Genomic DNA, 22,685 nt, shown 5'->3' with positions numbered 1-22,685 from the left:
AACACGAGACGTTTTGTCTTGAAGGCCACAAATAGGACAAAGTAGAAAAGCTGCGGTTGTTCATTCTGCTCCGTAGATTAATTTCCCCAACCGACCGCCGACGGTATTCACACCCCACTCATCGGCTGGGACGCGTTCCGAAAGAAGAATTTCGAGCACATACGGGCCGGGAAGCCTTTCCCCTTTGTGCCGTCTCTCGCCTTTTGGTGGGACATGTCAACATCCACAGCTCTGGTTCCAAAGCAGCTTCGGTGAGTCCGTCTTCCTCCTGATTACTAAACGGTGAATTCGTTTTGGTCAAACGTGGTTTTCACCCCAAATGCCCCATGTCCTGCTGGGATTCAGACCGGCAGCGGGGGTTTATTCTGGGTCTCTGCAAGAGTCTTGTTTCTCTTTGGGCAGGGATTTGAATGTGAAGGCTGTTCCTCGTCGAAACAGGATGGCAGGATGCCGCTCATAGTTGAAGGAGTGCAGCTGTGCTGCAGTGTGTGGATTTCACTTTGGTTTGGACTTTATCCAAACCCAGACATACGCCCACAGCCCACGAGCACAGAAAAGAATGTGCACGGCTTATTTCCACATGCTTCCGTGCTCAGTTTATTCCGAGATTTCAGATTTGTTCACAATTCCGACGCTTACAGCTCCCTTCTGTGCCGGGGTTCAGCCTGGTTGATATGTAGGTCAAGTGTAAACGGCCGCGCATGCGCAGTGCGGGGGTTCGGAGGCGGCAGCGGGTCGCTGCTCCACTGGGGCAAAGGTGAGCAGCTCCGGGGGAAACTACGCCGACTCTTTCTCACATTTACCCCCGGGAAAGGAGACGCCGAGGCCGGGACGGCTTCCCCCGTAGGTAAGGTGACGTTCAGCCGGCGTTTGCGGGTGGGCAGGCGGGTTCTTTCCCGTGATTTGACGGTAAACCCCGGGTTAAATTGGCGAAGGTGGGGAAGCTAAGGCTAACGCTAACAGGAGGAAGCAGGGGGCTCGTGTTTCCGGTCAAACGTAAACAACTGTCATAACAAATAAAACAAATAAAACAAACAAAGTACGAAACATATCTTGGATTCGCTTCCAGGCTCTTAGAGACTCGCCAGCTGATTGTTTGACAGTTTAAAGTGGTTTTACGTAAAATGCCAGAATATCGGGTTAAAGTCCAAACAAGACGGTTCAGGGTCACGGAAGAGTTTATTATCATGTGTGGAGTCAGTATGTGTTCTTACCTGCACTGTGAAATCCTTATCTCACCGTCCACAGTTAAGCCAGATAGATAGCAAGAAATGAATAATAACCATATTGCTGCAGCCAGATGTAAACAGTATGTACAGTATTTATGTGGAGGTTCTCTGTCATGCAGGCCGTGGCGAATTCTTGTCCAAATCTTCTTATCGCGGCAGCTGGACTTCACCCCTCGTCCGAGAGGCTTCTTTAGTTCTAATGACCTGTGGGGAGTTTCCAAATATAACAATTATAACTCCCCACAGGTCATGAGAACTGATAAAGCCTGAAGAAATTCAAGTCTAGCACCACGACAAGAAGATCTCAACAAGTATTAAATATGATAAATTAGACTGGAGGGAAAACACAGAAATCCAGTCTAACGGGTTGTAGCGTCAGACGTAAATAGTAAATGAGAGTTGATTGGTAGGTATCGTGTTAAAGTCTTAGTTAAAGAGCCAGTGATTCTGTGGATATCTGAGAGTTATGGAGCGGGCAGCACAGAGTGCAGTCAGTCTGTTGTTTGTGTTGCAGACGGACGACATGGAAAGCGAGACGCATGAGTCTCGGGTGGAGCGGACCTTCCAGCACCAGGACAGCCTGCCCCCTCTGCCCGTCCCCTCCCTGGAGGGCAGCCTGTCCAAGTACCTGGAGGCAGGTAGGCTGCAGACTGTGGACTGCTCAGCGGTGAACTGAAGTGCAAATCTATCTTACCTTAAGACAGAAAGCCCAATTTAAGACCTGAGAAAAGGTTGAATATTCGATCCCCCATCCATGCACGCATCCTATGATCAAGGAAAGGCTTGGACATCAACTACTTGTCAAAAAAAACATTGAAATAAATTATCGGGGGAAATATGTTTTTTTTTTTTTTTTAAACATTCTTTCAGCATGTGGGTGCTATGATTAACTTTTGACCAGATTCCGAATATTATTTGTTAATGTACCTTTAATTATCAGGGATTAACTAAATATGTGGTTAATCCCAATCAGCCGCTCTGGATGATTCATAATCCCCATGAAGGAGCTTCTAGACAAACCGTCACACTCCGGTCTGTTTGCTCTGCCCTCAGTGCGTCCGTTTGCAACGGAGCAAGAGTTTCAGGCCACCACGGACATCGTGAGGAGGTTTGAGGCGGGCGTCGGCAAAGACCTGCACGAGAAGCTCCTGCAAAGAGCCAGGACGAGGAAGAACTGGGTGCGTGCAACCAGCTGTCCCGTCCGTGTGTGAACGTTCCCGGTGGTCCAAGCCGTGGATTCGTAGTTTCCTCGCAGCAACTGGAGCTGTTTCACATCTGGAAGACGTGTCGCCTCTCCCCTCCCTCGGCTCTCGGTCCGTCAGGAACCGAAGCTGCTCAGAGGAGAGGCCAGACGTCTGCGGGAACCCAAAGGCGTCCAGCTGCCACGACGAGATAATCCATCCTGTCAGACTCCATCTCTAAATCACAGGGTGATTCTGAATGCGTCTCCTGTCTGATCCTCCCAGCTGGAAGACTGGTGGTTGGACACGGCCTACCTGGAGGCCCGCATCCCATCTCAACTGAACGTGAACTTCGGCGGGCCGGCCCCCTACCTGGAGCACTGCTGGCCCCCCGCCGAGGGATCCCACCTGCACCGGGCCAGCATTAGCTTGTGGCACACACTCCAGTACTGGAACCTGATCCACAAGTAGGACGCTAACACGGCACACGCTGCAAACAAACCGGCGCGCTCACCTTAAACCCTGCGAGAAACAGTTCCAAGAATCCAGGAAACAGACAAGACGAAATTAAACGTTCACAGAAATTACAATCAGTAGTTTCCCCATAAATCCGCAGCTTCTGTTTATGTCATCAGGGGTTTTGTTTCTCAGCTGGTGTTCCATCTGTAGATGGAAGACAAGAGGCTGAAGGTCACAGCGCTCCTGTCAGAAGTCCATCTCCTGGCTGATTTGTTTTTTCCCCATACCCGTGGTTCAGGGAGACGCTGCCGCCCCAGAAAGCCGGTAGAACCCCTCTGGACATGGACCAGTTCAGGATGTTGTTCTGCACCTGCAAAGTGCCTGGAGTGAAGAAGGACACCGTCCACAACTACTTCAAGACAGGTACGGCCAGTCGGGACTTCCGTCTTTCAACAACCCCCTTTTCTTCTCACCTGTCTCCTCGCCACCGTGTTTCTGTGTGGCCAGAGCGAGAAGGTCCCTGTCCAAGCCACCTGGTGGTGATGTGTCGCGGACGGATCTTCACCTTTGACGCCCTTTTGGACGGACAGATCCTCTCTCCACCAGAACTCCTCAGGTAGGATAACCTTTAGGGGTCCTTGTAACCCATTGCTTCTCAAATAGTGGGGTGCACGTTCCCGTGGGGGGGTGCAGTGTGACTCTGGGGAACATACTAGAACGTACTGGAATATTTGCTGTATTAGAATAAAGTATAGTTGCACATCCACAGTACGTGGCAGTGGCGCTCTCATTGTCACGTTGTGTGCAGAGTATTAGCTCTATGGCAGGGGTCGGTTGCTTTTCAAAATAACTAACGAGTATTTAATTAAAATGTATTTTATGTTTCTTTGTTCATTTCTAAACTCGTCATTTTAAATTTGTAATCTTGTAACATCTAAATAAAATGCGTTCAAGTATTATTGTTGCTTCTAATGTACGTGCCAGTAAAAGGATGATGACACAGAGAGGATAGTATTTTTGGTTTGCTGTCGATGGATAATTTAATTTAATTCTTTTTTTTTGTAAATAAAAGAAAGACTTAAATAGACATTGAGTAATGCGTTTTGCTTTAACGTAACCTTCAACCATACGTCTTTTTTTGGAGTTCAAAATGTTTTGTTGCACACAGAAATGCCATTTTGTTTTCCCCGCAGTTGTTCATTGATTTAAAAAAATGCAACACTTTTTTTTATACATAGCATAAATGCAAAAAAATAAGGTTATATGCCGTGTTAATTGATTTTAAATTTCAAAAGGGTTGTGTGGCTCCTGGCGTTTTCCTCATATATTTTGCTCCAGAGTTAATGTTTTTTATCAATTTGAATGTACTATTTATTGATTTTATCTAATTATTTTTCAGTATCAAATTGATCAGTCAGTCAAAAAATGTTTATAGTTTGAATAAGGACTGATTTTTTTTTTTTTTTTTAATTTCAGGCAAACTGATGTACTTCAGATCTTTTCTGTTATTCTTTCTTGCAAGTTGATCCATATTTCTTTCTTTTTTCTTTTCTTTCATGTTAATAACAATAGAATGTTATGCAGAGGTGTAAATATAACCATTTCACAGACAAATCGCAGCGGAGAGTGAGGTGGAGGGCGTGAAATGTTTTCCTCAGAGGAAGATATTCCACACTATTGTCATATTTCTCCCCATCAGCCTCTGGTTTGCTTCCTCTCCGCAGGCAGCTGACGCTGGTGGAGGAACGCTGCAGCGGCGAGCCGGAGGGGGACGGCTTGGCCGCCCTCACCACAGAGGAACGCACGCGCTGGGCAAAAGTGAGGGGATACTTGTAGCGCAAACGCCGTGTTGTGTTTGAGCCCGCACCGAACTGACTGTCTCTGGACCCCCAGGCCAGGGAGCACCTGATCAGCATCGATCCCCACAACGGGACCCTCCTGGAGACCATCCAGAGCAGCCTGCTGGTGGTTTCCCTGGACGCCACCAAGCCCTACTCCTCCGCGGAGAACTACACCAACGTACCGCTGCCTGCTTTTTCCTCTCGCCTCCTAAAGGTTCGGGGCGCAGCTCTCGTCTCACAACTGGCTCCTGTCGCAGGTGACCCTGGAGGCCCTGGTAGGCGACCCCACCATTCGCTGGGGGGACAAGTCCTACAACTCCATCGTGTACGCGGACGGGACCTTTGGATCCAACTGCGATGTGAGTGTCGGAGTGTGTGTCAGATTTAAAAAAAAGGGTGCGCGACGCCGCCGGTCTCATTTATGTCTCCCTGCAGCACGCCCCGTACGACGCCATGGTGCTGGTGTCCATGTGCTGGTACATCGACCAGCAGCTCAAAGCTACCGAAGGCAAGTGGAAGGTAAACACGAGGGCTTCTTCCTGGAAACAAACAAAAGCTGCTCCGAACTGAGCTCAACCCCTCCGTACACCTGACAAAGCCACATTAAGAAAAAACACTTGTTCAGGGTCCAGACCTGATCAGACCCATGCCGCCACCTGAGGAGATGGTCTTCACCGTGGACGAACGGATCCTGAGCGACATCAGCCACGCCAAGCAGCAGTACCGGGAGACGGTGAGGCCGGGCGGAAAACAGGACCGCCTGCCGTCCGGTTGATAAATGACCTCCTCCGCCTCTTTCCCTGTCCAGACTCAGGACCTCCAGGTGGTGTGTTACGCCTTTACTGCCTTTGGAAAGTCAGCTATCAAGCTGAGGAAGCTGCATCCTGACACCTTTGTGCAGCTGGCGATGCAGCTGGCCTATTACAGGATCCACAAAACGTACGTCTGGACTGCCAGTGTGGCATATACACTGCTCAAAAAAATAAAGGGAACACCTAAAAAACACATCCTAGATGTAAATGAATGAAATATTCTTATGAAATACTTTGCTCTTTACACAGTTGAATGTGCTGACAACAAAATCACACAAAAATGATCAATGGAAATCAATTGTATCAACCCATGGAGGTCTGGATTAGGAATCACACTCAAAATTAAAGTGTAAAAACAAACTCCAGGCTGATCCAACTTTGATGTAATGTCCTTAAAACAAGCCAAAATGAATCTGTGTTGCTTCCTGAGTGGACACTATGATTTCACACAAGTGTGATTGACTTGGAGTTACATTGTGTTGTTCAAGTGTTCCCTTTATTTTTTTGAGCAGTATACATATATATATATAGCATAAATCCCTTTTTTGGCCCACATGTGGCGAGCAGGGAATAGTTTTGTTGTGACATTTACAACTTCAAGATGATCCCAGGTCTTCTCCTCCGAACTTTTGCGGTGATTTCTGTGATATTTGGATGGTTCCTCCTCCACCGTGTCGCTGCTCCTCAGGTTCTGTCTGAATTCGAGGAATTCCCTCAAATGCGATTACATGGGTTTTCCTCCCTCAGACCAGGGAGCTGCTACGAAACCGCCATGACGCGAAAGTTCTACCACGGCAGGACGGAGACCATGCGTCCTTGCACCCTGCAGGCCGTCGCCTGGTGCGGAGCCATGACGGAGCCCGCATGCACCGTGAGTCCACCCGGGGGATGAAAGAAAACCCAGAGGTAGGAAAAGATTCTGAGCTGACGTTCAAAACCCTCTCCTCTCAGGACGACGCCAAGAGAAACGCCATGATGTCGGCCTTCAGTAAACACAACCGGCTGATGGCTGATGCTCAGGAGGCCCAAGGTCGGCGCGCTGCTTCTCTTCATGAGTTAATTTGCTTTAAAAGATCTTCTTGAGTCGCCACACGACCGCAAAATGAGCTCTGTTTGTCACCAGGGTTCGACCGGCATCTTCTCGGGCTGTATCTCATCGCTAAGGAAGAGGGACGGCCCACTCCAGAGCTCTTCCTGGATCCGCTCTACTCCAGAAGGTTGGTTTTTACAGCTCTCCAAAGTCTCCTCTGTAACCTGAAGGCCTCACACTCCATCTCGCCTGGCTTCAGGACAAGAGGGGAGGTTTCTGATGAAGCCAGAAGCTAGATGGGCACTGATAGCATAGTTAGCATGTATGTTTCCTGCTGTCCAGCTGTGGAATGTGTGAGACGACCTGGACACTGCAGCTGCTCTGAGCAAAGACACAAAGTGCATGTCGTGGTTCACGGGTCGGAACATCAACCGGCAAACTCGGCAAAAAAAAAACTCCGGTGCAGGTCCAGCAATGTTTACAGCAGCAGGTGTCAGAAGGTTTCCCCTGAAGAACACCCTAACGTTGCGTGTAAGCACACTAACGGGTCTGCGTTGTGTGTGCAGCGGCGGCGGCGGGAACTTCGTGATGTCGTCCAGCCTGGTGGGCTACACCACCGTCCTGGGCGCCGTGGCTCCCATGGTGCACCAGGGTTACGGCTTCTTCTACCGCATCAGAGACGACAGGTGAGGCATTCGGACGAGACCTTCCCACTGGATCGGGCGTTCGACAGTTGTGGGACATTCAGGGTGCGGTTTGCGGTCTGGCCAGCAGGGGGCGTGCCAGGCTTGCTAATGCTAAAGTAAGGCACCGGAGAGTCTGCAGGGGATTTTGGACAGGATGGCAGAATATCCTGGTTGTGTAATCGTCCTAAACAGCCTTTGATAATCACATTTCTGTCATTTCGACGCAAAATCTGCACAGAAAAGTCTTTTTCCAGCTCTCAGGTGGACCTCCTGACAGCACTCTCCCATGTAGTTTCCTCCCTAAAATCAATATCAACACAAGCCTGAAATATCCATCCGGCCTCGGACTTTTTTTTTTCCCCCATTTCCCGCACGTGTAATCCAACCCCCCCCCCCCAACCACCCACAGGATTGTCATCTCCATCTCGGCGTGGAAATCTTGCCGTCAGACGGACGCCGCCACGCTGTTCAACAACTTCAGCAACGCCCTGCATGAGATGCTCCACCTGGCGACCACGTCCCAGCTCTGAGCCTGCGGCGAGGACCAGCAGCATCCTCGCAGAAAACCGCGCACAATTGCTGTCCGTGCAAGGTTTTGACGCCACCAGGACAGGACGGGCGTGGCGAGTTGCGGCGCAGCGGTCCAAGCTGCAGCAGCAGGAAGCTAGATTTTTAAAGCTAATCTTTCTAGAGCACAGATCAATGCAATGATAATATAATGATTGTCGTGAAGGGAAGGGGGAGATTTCGAACCTGCGGTGGAGCCGAGCCGGTCTCCCGCCCGGTCTCTGTCCTATCGATGATGGCATTCCGCGTCGGCACGCAGACGTCCTGCTGCGAGAAGCGACAGAAACCTCGAGCGGGGTCGAGCTTCGACCGACAGACACGAAAAGCTTTTTTCCGAATCATTATCCGGCCTCTTCGCTTAAGACCCTTGGAGGGTCTTCCGCACCCCAAGCCTTACTAACGTCTGTCCGGAGGATCCTCCGATCGCAGACGTGTTCTTGATTCATTTCCTATTTCACCTGAAAGGAAGGGCGGCTCTGCACTTCCTGTCTCCGAATGTCCGAATCAGCGCGGGAACCCGAGGCCGGCTGTTATTCCACCTTTTAAGAATGTTGTGAAATGAAGTTTGAATGATTCCCTCTGGTTCTGTGTGTTTTATTTAGCGATACTTAAGAGTGTACCCTCACTTTTCGCGGGACTTACGTACCAAGACGCCCCGCGAAGCAGATATGTGATAACTTTGATATATTAACTCTCAGCAAACCTCCTGTAAACTGTTATCAAGCCACCATCGACTGTATTACGCTTTAACACAGTACACTAAACACTTTTGGATAATTGCAATGTACAATAAACATCAAAATGTAATGCAAAATGTACAGTAAATGAGTAAATTAAAAATCATATTAAATGTAAATAGAAATTGTTCATGGACAGATAGCAAATTTTATACATGTACAGAGTATCTGTACTGCAAACAAACGATAAATCGCGAGAACTGAATGACAAAAAAACATCAGTGAACGCGAAAGCTGAACCGCCAAGTAGCGAGGATCCACTATTTTAACACAAAATGAACACTTGAGTGCACAAAAATGCAAACTTTAATAGTTTTATATATATAATTGGCATACAGGATCATAGAAAGTCATACAAGGTACAAATTTTGGGGGATTTTTTTTCATGATCGCAAACAGTGCATGATGGGAGTGCCGTGGGCTCGGCGAGCGTCCATCTCCGCAATCAGTGTGTATTCATCAGGTTATTCTGGTCCGACAGGCCAGACTCCATTGAGAAAACGGCCGTTTTAAGAGACGCTCGCCGCCCGTCGTGTGTTTCGACGAGACGGAAAGGACTCGCGCTCCGTTTCAACGGCTGTCACCATGCTGACACTCGGGCGACATTTTTAATTTGTTTATCCCAACAAATCCCAGTTGTCGTCTCAGGCTGAGGGACACCAACGCTGGGACGCAGCTCTGTTTTGAATACATTCATTTGGCATTAGATTGTCCACCCGCGGGAAAGGCACGAAGGGGTGTTTTGGATTTGTCTGAATGTGATCACTTCTGAAGAAGCTCTACCAGAGGCTATCGCTGGCTGTGCTAAGCTAACTAGCAGGAGGCTGGTGTCTGCCTTCCTCTGGCTCTCACGGCCGAGGGGAATCTATCTTTCCTTGCTCTAAGAATCACTGAGAAGAGGCCGATGTCCCTCGGAGTCGGCGCGGCCTCCGAACCGAAGCGGACCTAAGATTGAGATGATCGTCCTCGACGTTCTCCGACGAGGAAACGTCTGTGAAAGTGTCCCTTCGCAGCTGAAGGTATCGGTCACCTTTCCACCCGTCCCGAGACCCACCGGTCGCAAGATCGGGTCTCCGAACGGCGGATGTCGAGGGTTGAGTGTCCGGTCCGGGCGCGGGATCTTACTCCGGCCCCTGGCCCGTCTGCCTGGTGACCAGCGCGTGGTAGACGCCCTTCTTGGCCAGCAGCTGCTGATGCGTGCCCTGCTCCACCACCACGCCTCCCTGGAGGACCACGATTCGGTTGGCGTTTTGGATGGTGGAGAGGCGGTGGGCCACCACGATGCAGGTCCTGCCCCTCCGGGCCTGGTCCAGGGCCTCCTGCACCACCTGGAGGACACCAGAGCAGCGGCAGAAGGTGTCATCTCAAAACACCCCTGAGAAGATTCAAACTCTTCACATCGAGGCTTTAGAAGTGGACTGTGGGAGGAACCCTGAGGAACCCAAAGCAGACACGGGAGAACATGGAGGATACATTTATTCCAAAACCTCCACGGAGAACACGGACCTTCTCGCTTTCGGTGTCCAACGCAGACGTGGCCTCGTCCAGCAGCAGCAGCTTGGGGTTGCGTAGGATGGCTCGCGCGATGGCCACGCGCTGCTTCTGCCCGCCGGACAGCTGCGTCCCCTTGTCTCCGGCCGGGGTGTCGTACTTCTGCTCCGGACACACACAGCAAACAGTCACCGCTGGCGGCAGAAACACACACACACACACACATACACCCTCTCACACACCCAGAATCATCTGACTGGTTTTGGACCCGGAGAACCTGGAGGTAACCCATAGGGAGAAAACAAAGAGAGAACCCAGGCAGGAACCAGGAGAACCTGGACAGAACCCAGGAAGGACTCTGGAGAACATGAAGACCCAGAAACAACCCGGTTGCCCATTTGATTCAATCCCTTCCCTTGTGGACCAAACCCTCTGCCATCATGGAGACCAGACCACCCACCTGCGGGAGGCTCTGGATGAAGCTGTGGATGTTGGCGGCTTTGGCGGCCGCCTGTATCTCCTCCATGGTCACGGTTCGACTGTTGTCCCCGTAGGCGATGTTCTCGGCCAGCGTGCAGTCGAAGAGCACGGGCTCCTGGGAGACGATGCCGATCTGAGAGCGAAGCCAGTGGATGTTCAGGTCCTTCACGCTGGTGGAGTCCAGCAGCTGGAGGAGCAGATGGATGGAGGACGGCGGTGATGAGGAGGAAGCTTCTGGTTGGAGGAACTTGGGTCACAGTTAACACCTGGCTTTCCTCTTGCGTTCTTCATATCTACTAGATGTTTGCAGTTTGAACAACCCCAATGTCAACTAGAAGATAAAACCTAAACGCAGTTGGTTCTGTGGTTAAAGGTCCATGAGGAAATGAAGGAATGATCATTGTCCTCCAGAATGAGAAGAAGAACCTGAGAAGCAGAGATCCACCTGCAGGCTAACCGTTAGCGAGCACAGGATAGCCACGCATGTGATTGTGTGTGAATGTGTGTGTGTGTGTGTGTGTGTGTGGTGGCCGTCTCACCACGCGGCCCTGCGCGGGGTCGTAGAACCTCTCCAGGAGCTGGATGGTGGTGCTCTTCCCACAGCCGCTGCTGCCCACCAGCGCTAGCGTCTCGCCCTTTGCCACGCTCAGCTGCAGCCCCTCCAGCACCGGCACCTCCGGTCTGGACGGGTAGTTAAACCTGACGCCCTCGAAACGCACGTTCCCTTCGAAGTTTTCCTGCGACGGCGAGGGAGGAGACGCGTGAACTTCTTCGCCGACGGCGTGACGAAGGTGAGGCGGGAGATTCGTACCAGCGACCCGCCGTCCTGGGACAGGTTGTCTATATCCGGCTCGCGGCTCATCAGCATCAGGATGTGGGAGGCCGACACCTTGGCCTTGGCGTAGTTGGGGGTGAAGGAGTTGGCCTCTCCCACCGCGATGGCGCCGTACATCACCGCGAAGATCACCCTAGGAAGGAGAGGTCAGAGGTCACCATACAAAAATTGTTAAGACCTCCACATGGAGGTGGGCTCCACCGGGCAGCTCCAGAGGAGAGCCTTAGACTCTTTGCTCTGTCCACACTCCAGACGTTACATCATCGCTGTTAAACATTATAAACATTAGCCCAGCCGGGCAGCGCACGTGCTAACAGGAGGTGCACGCGGCTGCTGAAGGTCCACGCGTGTTCGTTCCCTCCGTGCATGCGTGTGTCGCTGCGTGAACTTTGGGAGGGTTTTTATGAATGTGGGTTTTACGGCGGTTTATTGCCCAGAATGGTGACCTTTGACCTTTGGCCGGGCGTGGAGAGCAGAGCGGCACCTGTGCTCGCGATCAGCTGACATGCTTTCAGTGAAATGATTAATCCCGTGAAAACAGCTTCTCCCGGCTGGAATAATCTCGCCGCCGCCGCCGCCGCCGCCGCCGCTTCACTCACAAGAACACGCCCTCCACGTCCATCCGGCCCGCCTCCACGAGCCAGGCGCCGAAGCGGAAGCAGCCGGCGTAGGCGAAGTAGATCATGGCCTGGGAGAAGGAGAAGGTCAGTCCGTACACGTGGGCCTTCTTCACGGAGTTCCTGCGGAGGCGACAGAGGAGCCGTCAGACCGACCCTGCCGGTCGATGCTTCTCACCCACAGACCCGTCCAGGTTAAGCTCCGCCCCCTTGGACACAGGAGGCGGAGCTTGACCTGGACGGGTCAGCTGTCAATCACGGGGATGCTTCTACAGACATCCAAGCATTCACTGACACCTGAAAACCATCTGGACCTGCTGACTCTCATGGACTGTGTGAAGAAGGTGGAGAACCTGGAGAGAAGCCAGGCAGGAGAACGAGGAGCAAACACACACGGAGAGATGCTGGCAAGGAGAAGATGGAAAGAACCAAGAATGGAGAGCCTGAGGAGAACCACGGCAAGAGAACATGGGCTGAACTCAAGTCAGAGAAGCTGGAGAGAACCCAGGATGAAGATGAAGAGAGAACAAAGAACAAGGAGGGGGACCAAGCAGGAGAACCTGAAGAGAACCCAGGCAGGAGAACCTGGAGAGAGTGTCCAAACTCTTTCCAGTGAAGTTCTCGCTGACGCCCCCCCCCCCCCCCAGTGGAACATTCCCTTCCTGGGTTCTGGGTTCTCCTACGGGTCTCCTGATGCTCTGGATCTAGAGCTCGTACTTGTAGGGCACGTGGAGGTTCTCGTGGTACAAGCTCTCAAAGGTGGCCTCCCTGGTGAGCGAGGCCACGGTACGGATGTTCTCGATGGCCTCCGTGGCGATCTGGAAGGAGACGACGGAGATGTGGCGTTACCCCGGTGACCGGTCCATCCGCAGAACCAGACGGATGAAGATCCCTCCCCCCCCAAACGCACCTTGCCGGCCTTCTCCAGCTCCTTCTTGTCCTCTGCGGCGTGTCCGCCCAGGACCTGCATCTGCACGGCGCCGGCCACCGCCATGACGGGCACCACGGCGAGCACCAGCAGGGCCAACTCCCAGCCGTACACGAAGGACAGGATGATGCCGGTGCCCATGTTGGCCAGGTTCTGGGCCAGTGTGGCCATGCGGACGCCAGTGGCCTGTAAGGAGAGGGAGATGTTCCAGGACCACTCGCACGCCACCTGAGGACCAGGAAGGGGGTCGGTCCGGGCGGCGTTGGACTCACTCCTTGTACTTGGGCAGCGTCGGTGGCCAGCCTGGTGGTCAGAGCTCCCACGCTGTTCTTGGGGTCGTCGTACCAGCCCAGGTCCTGGCGGGACACAGAAGATCGGGTGGGTCAACTTTTGGGTCTTCTACAGGTCAAAGATCTAAGAAGTGTCCAAGGAAGTGTCTAGGAAGTAGCCTCTTCTATGAGAACCTCACAGGGACCACAGTGGGGACCAGTGGGAACTTAAGCTCCACAATCCAAAACCAACCACTGGAAAAGAAGCAGAAGAAGAAGACAGGGACACCATGGAGGTGGAAGCTGCCACGGCATTCATGGAATAATAACCTAGACCATCAGATGGTTCAAGTGTTTGTATCTTCTACCTGAACCCCGTTAGCCGTTTGCTAACTCTGCACTTATTCTGGACAAAACGTAGATGTTCCTCAGCGAGCCCTGGAAACCCTCTGAGACATGGCAGGATAGAAGACCTTGGACTTCTTTGTCACGCTGTTTCTTACTGCCTCTGTCCTTTTTATCCCAAAAAACATCTGAGCAGTGACCAGGATAAGTTTTAACAACGGCGCTCCACGAGGTATCCGGTAATGGATATGGCTTATGAGCTCCATCAGGCACCTTTGAGTTCCTGTGGAACTGTAGAACCCTGAGGCGTTGCATCCACTGGTCACAGCAGTGCACTTTTGACCTTCGGGGTTCTGGTTCTGTGAAGAACATGTCAACCTGGAGGTCCATTTTGGAGAACTTTAATTCAGCATCTCCTCCGGCAGGAGGGGCACCTTGGTCGCGGGACAACCGCTCCACGTGGCTCATGTGGGCAAACACCTTCGGGTGAACAGCGACTGGGTTGACACACACCTGTCTCATCATGGACTTGAAGGCCGCCAGCCTCAGCTTCAGGGTCAGGATCTCTCCAGATTTACCAAAGCAGAAACCCTGTCCAACCAGAAGGAGAAAAAGTCAAGTGAGGCTGGTACACGATGGACTTATGGACCTCCTGCAGTGACCTCAGAAGCATGTCTACTCTGAGGCCGTCATTGTTTATGTACATGTGTGTGTGTTTGATGCGTACCTGGAGAAACATGGTCACGAAAGAAACGACGCCGATGACGGCGAACATGAGGGAGAAGAAGATGGACTTCTGTCTGACGGCATCTTGATCCGTCTCTGCAAAAACCTGTGGGGTCGGAAGAGATGTCCGGACATCTTCATCACTCCTTCTGCAAGACCATTCGGAAGCTCCTGTGGCGTTTGGACACGGGCCTACCGCGATGATCTTGGAGAAGATGACCGCGAACACAGGCTGCATGACTCCGTTGATGGTAGCGCAGATGGTCCCCAGAAGAATGTAAGGCCACTCGGGGAGGTTGAGACGCATGACCTTCAGGAAGGAGACCGGTGGGACTTTTTCCTCCTGAGGGACAAACAGCAAAGGTCACATCTCTGCCCTCTCCTGGTCCTCAGCAGAAAGATAGTGGGAAGCATCTCCAAACACCCAAAGAGGTCGCCCACCTCCTCTGCCTTTTCCGGCTCCTTCTTCGGCTTGTCTTTATCCTCCTTCTCGTCCTCCGGGGCAGCAAAGGAAGACCCTCTGGTGTTCTTCCTCTTGAACAGGGATGTCTCAGAGAAGGACTTCTCCACCAGGCTCTTGTCATCTTCAGCCTGCTCCAGCTCCTCCTGCTCGCCGCTCGGGACTTCCTTAAAGGTCTACCGGACCGGGGCGAGAAGAACCCGATAGGGTCACGGCATGTCGGCAGTCTCCCTGAAGCATGAACATCTTATGTTCTTCACCTGCATGGTGACCAAGGTGTGGTAGACCCCCTTCTTCTCCATCAGCTCCCCGTGGGTCCCCTGCTCCACCACTTGACCATTTTGAAAGCCAGCAATGATGTCTGCGTTCCTGATGGTGGAGAGGCGGTGGGCCACGATGATGGTGGTGCGACCCTGCCGGACCTGCAGACACGTTCAACCCGGTTCGGTAAGCTCAGTTGGAAACTACCAAGCAGCGGTCAAGGATAGGTGAGTTGTCTGCGGCTACGTGTGCTAGCAGCCCCGTGAAGAAGATGCGTGAACAAAGCAACAATGCTAATAAGATTAAACCAGCTGACAAGGAATTTGTCCGTAGAATGCGATCGGCTAATGATAAAATACCACGTGCTAGCAATGCAAATGCTAACATGTTAATTTTAAGTTCACAACCTCAGTCTGGTGGTGACCGTGCTAACACCTGGTCATTAGCGCAACAGAGCCCATCAACGCGGTTCGACCATCAATCAAAGCAACGGCTTCAGCTTCTGGTTTCTCCAGCGGCGAGACGTCACTGACGTCCGCTGGAAATGAGCCATGAGCTAAAAACTTTTGCGGAAGCTACCACCATGAGGAGAAAATGAGCAGCAGTGCTTGTTTTTACGCCCAGCATTGCCTCGTCGGTTCTTTAGAACCTCGTCCCCTCCCCCGCAGGTCTGGAATCAACAGGAAGTCAGACGACCGTCTTTACACGGAGCTGGAAACCGGATCCGACAGAAGAAAACACGATTGCATTGAGAGCCGCCTGGGCCAGAAGCATCAGGGAGGGGCATTTCTAGGAATGGAGAGAAACCTTGAACAACCAAAGAGGATTCAATCAATTCAGAGAGAAGAATATGATTGTGTCTGAAACGCTTGCGAGCGTTCGGGACCACCGGACTGGATGGACTTTGGCGATAAGGTTTCCGGTCCATGCAGGGACCTCCAACGGAGCCGGTGAGCAACACCAAGAATACTTTACAGGAGAAAGACATGGGTTTGGTTGCCTGACAAAGACCATACGACTGTCCACGCGTGGACCGATGACCGTGAAGGCTGAAGCTACCGAGGTGTCAGGTTGTACTTTCAACACAAAGGGTCAGAAAATGGCGTCCGTACCTTGTCGAGCGCCGCCTGCACGATGGTCTCGCTCTCGGCGTCGAGGGCCGACGTGGCTTCGTCCAGCAGGAGGATCTTGGGGTTGCGGACCAGAGCCCGAGCGATGGCGATCCTCTGCTTCTGCCCGCCGCTCATCTGCGTCCCCCGGTCTCCGACCAGCGTCTCAAACTTCTGCTCGACGACAGGAGAGCTGTGGACAGAGGTCTTCAAACTGTCTTCAAACAACAGGGCGCTCCGGACGAAGCCGTACGTCAGGGAGGTTCATGATGAAGTCGTAGGCGTTGGCTTCTCTGGTCGCCTGCTCGATCTCCTCCTGCGTCACGTCCAGACGGCCGTAGCGGATGTTCTCAGCGATGGTGGTGGCGAAGAGGATGGGCTCCTGGCTGACCACCCCGATCATCTCCCTCAGGTAGCGGATGTTAAGAGTGCGGATGTCGTGGCTATCGATCGAGATCTTGAGGGAGAGAGTCAAACATCTCAGCGGGTCGACCACGCGGGAAGCGACCGAGGAGCGTTGCCTAAAAACCGTCACTCACAGATCCTTCCAGAGGGTCGTAGAACCTCTGCAACAGCTGGACGGTGGTGCTTTTCCCACAGCCGCTGCTGCCCACCAGGGCGATGGTCTGCCCGTTCTTCGCCCTCAGAGACATGTCGTGTAGAATCTGTGGAGATTCGGCCGGCGCCGGTGAGGAGGTTCGAGCTGGACACCTTCTGGAGGCGAAAGGTCGACGGGCGGAGAACCTACCCTGACGTCCGGCCTGGACGGATAGGTGAAGCTGACGTTCTTGAACTCGATGTTCCCCTTGATGGAGTCGGGCTTGAAGCCGGACTCGGAGTAGCTGTCGATGCTCGGCTTCTGTTCGGGGAGAAGGACGTCACTCCACAAAGGGCCTCGGACACAGATCTTCTGTGAATCCATGTTTGGCCTCAACAGGAACCCGATGCTTATCAAAAGACCGAACGCACAATGAGAGGAAGGGCACTGGAGAAGGTTTATTTACACAGCCCTAAAACACACCGTCCTGTTGGAGTGCTCAGCCTTCGTCCAGACGAAGGAGGAGAACAAATGATGAGCTCCCGGATCGGAGTGTTTTTTGACAACTCGGTATTGAAGCAATTAAGAGCTGAAAAGATCTACGGGAGGATAAGATCTCCATCAGACCCAGTGTGAAGGTGAGAAAGGCTCTTCTCAGGACCTTCTCAGGGGCCTCTCCTATCAGAGGAGAAAGCCGGAAATGTAAACAAACGCAAACACGAGCCAGAAGCCTCGAGCTTCCAGACTTTTCATCGAGGCGATCACGGAAAACAATCGGTTGACGTCTGCGGCGGTGAAGATCGGAATCAGAGGAGCCTCCGGCCGGTGGGAGGAGCCTCAGAGTTCAGCCAGATGACCGGCGATCTTCCTTCACACCCCGGGGCTCCAATTACCGCGAATTCCACCGTCTCATTACAGACTCCAGGTTGCCTTGGGCATCAAAGAGCGGCTAATAGGGGCCGACAGCAGCGGCCAGAAACCCCGGCCCTCGTCTCCGGGCTGCTTTTTCGGGAGAAAAACGGCGAGTTCCTTACGTTGTCGATGATGCTGTAGACTTTGTGCGCGGCTCCGCGGGCGCTGGCGAAGGCCTGGATGTTGGGCGACGTCTGTCCCAGCGAGAACGCCGCGATGAGCACCACGAAGAACACCTTCGGAAAAGGCAAAGTCCTTGTCGCCTTCTCGTTTTTTGAGGGACCTTTTTCGCGCCGGGGATCTTGTACTCACCGTGAGCACCGTCCCCATGGTGTACTCCTGACTGAGGATCAGCGTGCTGCCGTACCAGAAGGCCAGGGCGTAGGACAGGTAGATCATCAGGAAGGTGACCCCCATGGCGATATTGGAGGACAGCGCCTTCTTTATCCCCATGTTCTTGGCGTCCTCCAGGTTCTTCTGGTATCTGTTGGACGGAGACGGCGGTCAGAATCTGGAAGCCGCATTACAGCGACGGCCTCTGTTTGGCTACTCGTGTAGCGTTAGCATTAGCTAGCTTTATCTTGTTACATGGGTCGGTTCGACAAACTGCACTGGCCTCTTGATCTCTCTCTCCTGACCGCCGAAGGCGAACACCGTCCTGATGGCGGACAGCACCTCTTCCGCAACGGCGCCGGCCTTGGCGTACGCCGTCTGCTCTTTGGACGTGTACGACGTCACCACCTTCGCAGACCGGGAGGGAGTCGCAGATGAGCGGGGAAGCCAGAAGGCTCACATGGAGACGGCGGCGGCGAAGGGCTGACCTTGCTGAAGAGGCCGGCGGAAATGGCGAGCGCCGGGCTGACGGCAAGAATGACCAGCGTGAGCTTCCACCCCTTGATGAAGCCCACGATGAAGGACGTGATGAAGGTGGAGACGGACTGGATCAGGTTCCCCACTTTGTCTCCGGTGCCCTCCTGGATCTTGTAGATGTCGCTGCTCGGGCAGGAACATAGCAAACGGCGTTTACGAGAGGACACACACTCATGCTCGGTTGGTACCAGACCAACTTGCACCTGCTTCTTACAGTATGTGATGTGTGTGTGTGTGTGTGTGTGTGTGTGTGTGTGTTACCCACTCGGTGAGGCGGGTGTTGAGTTCTCCGGTCTCGTTGACGTCGAACCAGCCGATGTCCTGCTGCATGATGCGGTGGAAGAAGAGCTTGCGGATGCGTTTGACCTGCCGGCCGGCGGCCAGCGTCCAGAAGGCCACCTGCACGTAGGCGGCCACCAGCACCACCACCCCCAGGATGGAGTAGTAGACGGCGAACCTGAGTTGCGGAGACAAAGCAAACCCAGTCGTCAAGGACCTTCTCCGCTGGTTTCCACTCGCAGATGGAGGTTCTCGATCTCTCTGGGGTCGGACACCCGATCGGCAGGTAGAAACGTTAAGGATCTGATCGATCGGGGACGGCGGAGATGTTTTTATGCATGGATCCATAAAGAAGGTGGGACTAAATGACATTTGAAATCAGAGTTGGACCTTCTGTCCAGGAGCTCCTCAAACCGCTCGGCCTCATGACAGCTCCGTCAGGTACATCAGTGTCTGCGACTCGACCCTCTCTTGCCAGAAGAGTCCCGAGGAGGGAGGGGCTATCCCTGCTGTGATTGGACGAGAGGCGGCGTTGGACCAATCACGGGGCCTCACACACACACATGACCTTCTACTCCACACGTCTGGACAATGTAGGGTCTCCGCTGAACCACCTGCCCGTGTCTGGACTGTAGCAGGAAATCCCTGCACCGCTAGTTTACCCACTGACGTCCAGAAGCCCACCTCTCTTCCGGCCTAGGTGACCTTCCTTGCTGTGTTCTGACCTTCTGAGCAAGAACCTCCACCCTCACCTGGTCATGTCCTCCTGCAGGGTGCTGTTCATCATGGGGGGGAGGACGCCCGGGGGGACGGAGGGCGAAGTGCTATTGGAGCCAACCAAGGGAGGGAGACCCGGGGGGACGACCAGGAAGCTGTCCGTCATGTCCCCGAACACGATGCACATCAGGGGCAGCACGGCGCCGTGCACCGTCCCCAGCACCGTCCCCAGCACGATCAGGACCCGGTCCAGGCCGTCCGCAAACCGGAACTGCGCTCGGGGGAGAAGTTAGAAATTAGCTTCTGCTCAGGAGGAGCCTCTGAAACGTTCGGTGCCTTCTAGACCTTCCTCCTGAGCGGAAAACACAACATCAAACCGGCCCGGGAGCCATTATGTTCACCCTGCAGGGGGCCGGGGAGGCATCCGGGCGGTTACATCACTACATCCCACACACACACACACACACGCACTTTTATATGCACACACACACACCCACACACGCACACATGCTGCAGCCTCTAAGACCATTCTCATTAAAAAAAAGTTTAAATCATCAACAATCAGGTTCTAGCATAGTTCACTTAGTTTATCAAACACACACACACACACACACACACACATATATATATACACACACACTTATGTCGCAGCCTCTAAGACCATTCTCATCAAAAGTGTTTAAATCATCGACACATAAATGCATACAATCACACACATATATACATACACACAGACATGTGTTGAATAAGGAAATTATGTAAATCGTCAATAATCAGGTGTTAATATAGTTCACCTAGTTGATCTCACACACACACACACACACCGATATACATACAAACACACACATACAGGACTGTCTCAGAAAATTTGAATATTGTGATGAAGTTCTTTATCTTCTGTCATGCAATTACAAAAACAAAAATGTCATATATTCTGGATTCATTACAAATCAACTGAAATATTGCAAGCCTTTTATTATTTTAATATTGTTGATTATGGTTTACGTCTTAAGAAAACTCAAAAATCCTATCTCAAAATATTAGAATATCATGAAAAAGTAATTTGTTTTTTTAGTTGCATTACTGAAGATAAAGAACTTTATCATAATATTCTAATTTTCTGAGACAGTCCTGTATATACACACACACATACAGTATGTCGCAGCCTCTAAGACCATTCTCATCAAATAAATGTTTAAATCATCAACAATCAAGTTCTAGCATATTTAATCTAGTTTATCACACACACACACACATATATATACAAACACACATATGTCGCTTAAAAAAATTATGTAAATCATCAATAATCAGATACTAACATAGCTCACCTAGTTTATCACACTCACACACATGCATATATACATACACACACACTTATGTCGCAGCCTCTAAGACCATTCTCATCAAAAAAAATATTTAAATCATCAACAATCAGGTACGAGCACATTTCATCTAGTTTATCACACACACACACACACACACACACACACACACACACACACACACACACACACGCATTTTTTGCAGCCCTAAAAATATTCTCATAAAAATAATGTTTAAACCATCAACAATCAGGTACGAGAATAATTCACCTACTTCATCACACACACAAACACACACACAACACAGAGGAATTTAAGCCTCTCTGATGGAAAAGTACAAAAGTAATAATCAATAACCAATACCAATATTGACCCCCTCCCCCACCCGGACTCACCAGGGCTATGGGCCCCACCATGGGCAGCTTCGGGGTCTTCTCTTTCTTTTTCTTTCCATCCTTCTTGTCCTCCATCTCCTCTCCACCCCTGAACACACACACTTCACCTTTATACACACACTCTTACTGGATGTCTACTTTTATATGATATGAACGACACATAAATTAAATTTGACTTATATATACAAATTAAAGTAGGCTCCTTTGGTCGTCTCCTCAAGAGAAGAAGTGAAGGTACCTGAGGTCCCCGTTGTCCCGCCGCTGGAGGTCGGAGCTCATTCCGCTCCGGGTAGAGAAGGTTCGGTGGATCCGAGGAGAAAGATCAACCTCAGGGAGGAAGAAGAAGAAGAAGAAGAAGCAGAAGATGCAGAAGAAGCAGAAGAAGTGTCGGTCTTTGAACGCCTCTCAGTGAGCCTTCATCCCCCGCCCGCGAAGGAGGCGCATAGATTAGATATTCACAATTTAAAAGTTGGGTATTAGGAAGAGAGAAGGTGTGTTTGCTCTCCTGCTGATGGAGATGACGATCTCTCCCTCACACACACACACACACACACACACACACACACAGTAATACACACTTACACACACACCTCTAGGCGTCCGGCTCACATGGATTGTTTTACTCTCGTCACGCAACACCTTAGTAAATGATTGACGAAGTGTGTGTGTTTGTGCGTGTGTGAGTGCGTGTGCGCGTGCGCTGCATGTGTATCACGCAGGTCTATAAAGATAAGTCTATAAAAAAAAAAACACAACAGCTTTGACGTCATTGTTATAAATGATTGTATAAATGTAGCTGGAGACCCCAGGCTCTATACTGTGTGTGTGTGTGTGTGTGTGTGTGTGACAGCACATACACACACACACACACACACACACACACACACACTTGATGCAGAGGATGTGGCTTGTTTGGACTGCAGTGTCCGGCTACAGCGCCACCTAGCGGTTGAAAATGGCCGCATTTGGTGGACAAATGGTGCCTGGAGATCTTCTAGACCAGCTTCTTCAACCATTCACCAGCTGTGGAAGTGTTCCTGTGGATGCATGGATGGATGGATGGATGGATGGATGGATGGATGGGTAAGGAAACAGGTGTGTGAGATGTCTCCATGAAGGTGCTGGAAGTCCAATGCTGGTGGTGAAATCATAAAAAAAATAAGATTACATAAAGTCACATTGTTTCCAGGCGGCGTATCAAAGGTGACCACCTGTCCACACCTGCCGTGGGAGGAGGGGGCGGAGCTTCAGGACACGTTGCGGCGTGAACTCTGACTGAGATGAGCTCTTTCACAAACAGCCATAAAAACGGCAAGGCCGGCCGTTTTATATCACCTGACGTTTTATATTATCTTTTCACTTTGCGGGGAGAAAGGTGCACTCCTGGTAGCCGACATGGAAAATGTGCGGCCTTCAAAATCATGTCCCGGGTGCTGTGGTGACCTTCCAGCGTGAAGAAGGTGCAGGAAAAGTTGCTCCAGGAGCTCCAACGATGAGCAGCTTCATCCATCTGCAGCTCCGAAAAAAACATTTTACTGTTTTGACACGGAAGCTAAAAATAAATAAAAAGAGCCATGATGATTTTA

At 51.6% G+C, this 22,685-nt stretch overlaps 2 protein-coding genes across 2 annotated transcripts; one reads left to right on the top strand and one right to left on the bottom strand.

The window, feature by feature from the left end:
* Positions 1 to 691: 691 nt before the first annotated feature.
* crot (carnitine O-octanoyltransferase) lies at positions 692 to 8,380 on the top strand. Its single transcript, XM_086155299.1, has 17 exons — positions 692 to 847; positions 1,744 to 1,867; positions 2,283 to 2,407; positions 2,696 to 2,877; positions 3,168 to 3,292; positions 3,377 to 3,485; positions 4,594 to 4,687; positions 4,763 to 4,888; positions 4,968 to 5,069; positions 5,146 to 5,229; positions 5,336 to 5,443; positions 5,519 to 5,649; positions 6,270 to 6,393; positions 6,474 to 6,552; positions 6,646 to 6,739; positions 7,119 to 7,238; positions 7,648 to 8,380. The coding sequence occupies exons 2-17, from the start codon at positions 1,753 to 1,755 to the stop codon at positions 7,766 to 7,768; spliced, it is 1,839 nt and encodes a 612-aa protein (XP_086011425.1). The 5' UTR covers positions 692 to 847; positions 1,744 to 1,752; the 3' UTR covers positions 7,769 to 8,380.
* Positions 7,976 to 21,482, bottom strand: abcb4 (ATP-binding cassette, sub-family B (MDR/TAP), member 4). The gene is made up of 26 exons (XM_086155298.1): positions 21,338 to 21,482; positions 21,100 to 21,187; positions 19,415 to 19,650; positions 18,649 to 18,840; positions 18,335 to 18,506; positions 18,130 to 18,254; positions 17,826 to 17,997; positions 17,636 to 17,749; positions 16,812 to 16,922; positions 16,603 to 16,728; positions 16,317 to 16,520; positions 16,067 to 16,237; positions 14,954 to 15,115; positions 14,675 to 14,869; positions 14,430 to 14,576; positions 14,235 to 14,339; positions 14,021 to 14,098; positions 13,166 to 13,249; positions 12,876 to 13,079; positions 12,683 to 12,783; positions 11,948 to 12,088; positions 11,325 to 11,481; positions 11,053 to 11,250; positions 10,494 to 10,700; positions 10,049 to 10,195; positions 7,976 to 9,870 (listed from the first exon to the last, which is right to left on the bottom strand). Exons 1-26 carry the CDS (start codon positions 21,376 to 21,378, stop codon positions 9,664 to 9,666), a joined length of 3,885 nt encoding a protein of 1,294 aa, XP_086011424.1. The 5' UTR covers positions 21,379 to 21,482; the 3' UTR covers positions 7,976 to 9,663.
* Positions 21,483 to 22,685: the final 1,203 nt, after the last annotated feature.

Source organism: Fistularia commersonii, chromosome 11 (genome assembly GCF_037954325.1).
Source record: "Fistularia commersonii isolate RoL2024-O1a breed Wild chromosome 11, RoL_Fcom_v1.0, whole genome shotgun sequence".
In the NCBI taxonomy this organism is placed as follows: domain Eukaryota; kingdom Metazoa; phylum Chordata; class Actinopteri; order Syngnathiformes; family Fistulariidae; genus Fistularia; species Fistularia commersonii.
The sequence above is the reverse complement of the archived record's forward strand: the minus strand, read 5'-3'. Positions and strand labels throughout refer to the sequence as shown.

Excerpts from the sequence above, each read along its gene's own strand:
- abcb4 (XM_086155298.1), bottom strand. The coding sequence starts at position 21,378 with ATGAGCTCCGACCTCCAGCGGCGGGACAACGGGGACCTCAG. Across the intron at positions 21,188-21,337 it reads CGGGACAACGGGGACCTCAG|GGGTGGAGAGGAGATGGAGG; the intron begins GTACCTTCACTT and ends GTGTGTGTTCAG. Across the intron at positions 16,729-16,811 it reads CGTCCAGGCCGGACGTCAGG|ATTCTACACGACATGTCTCT; the intron begins GTAGGTTCTCCG and ends GAATCTCCACAG.
- crot (XM_086155299.1), top strand. The coding sequence starts at position 1,753 with ATGGAAAGCGAGACGCATGAGTCTCGGGTGGAGCGGACCTTCCAGCAC. Across the intron at positions 2,408-2,695 it reads CCAGGACGAGGAAGAACTGG|CTGGAAGACTGGTGGTTGGA; the intron begins GTGCGTGCAACC and ends TGATCCTCCCAG. Across the intron at positions 5,230-5,335 it reads CTACCGAAGGCAAGTGGAAG|GGTCCAGACCTGATCAGACC; the intron begins GTAAACACGAGG and ends ACACTTGTTCAG.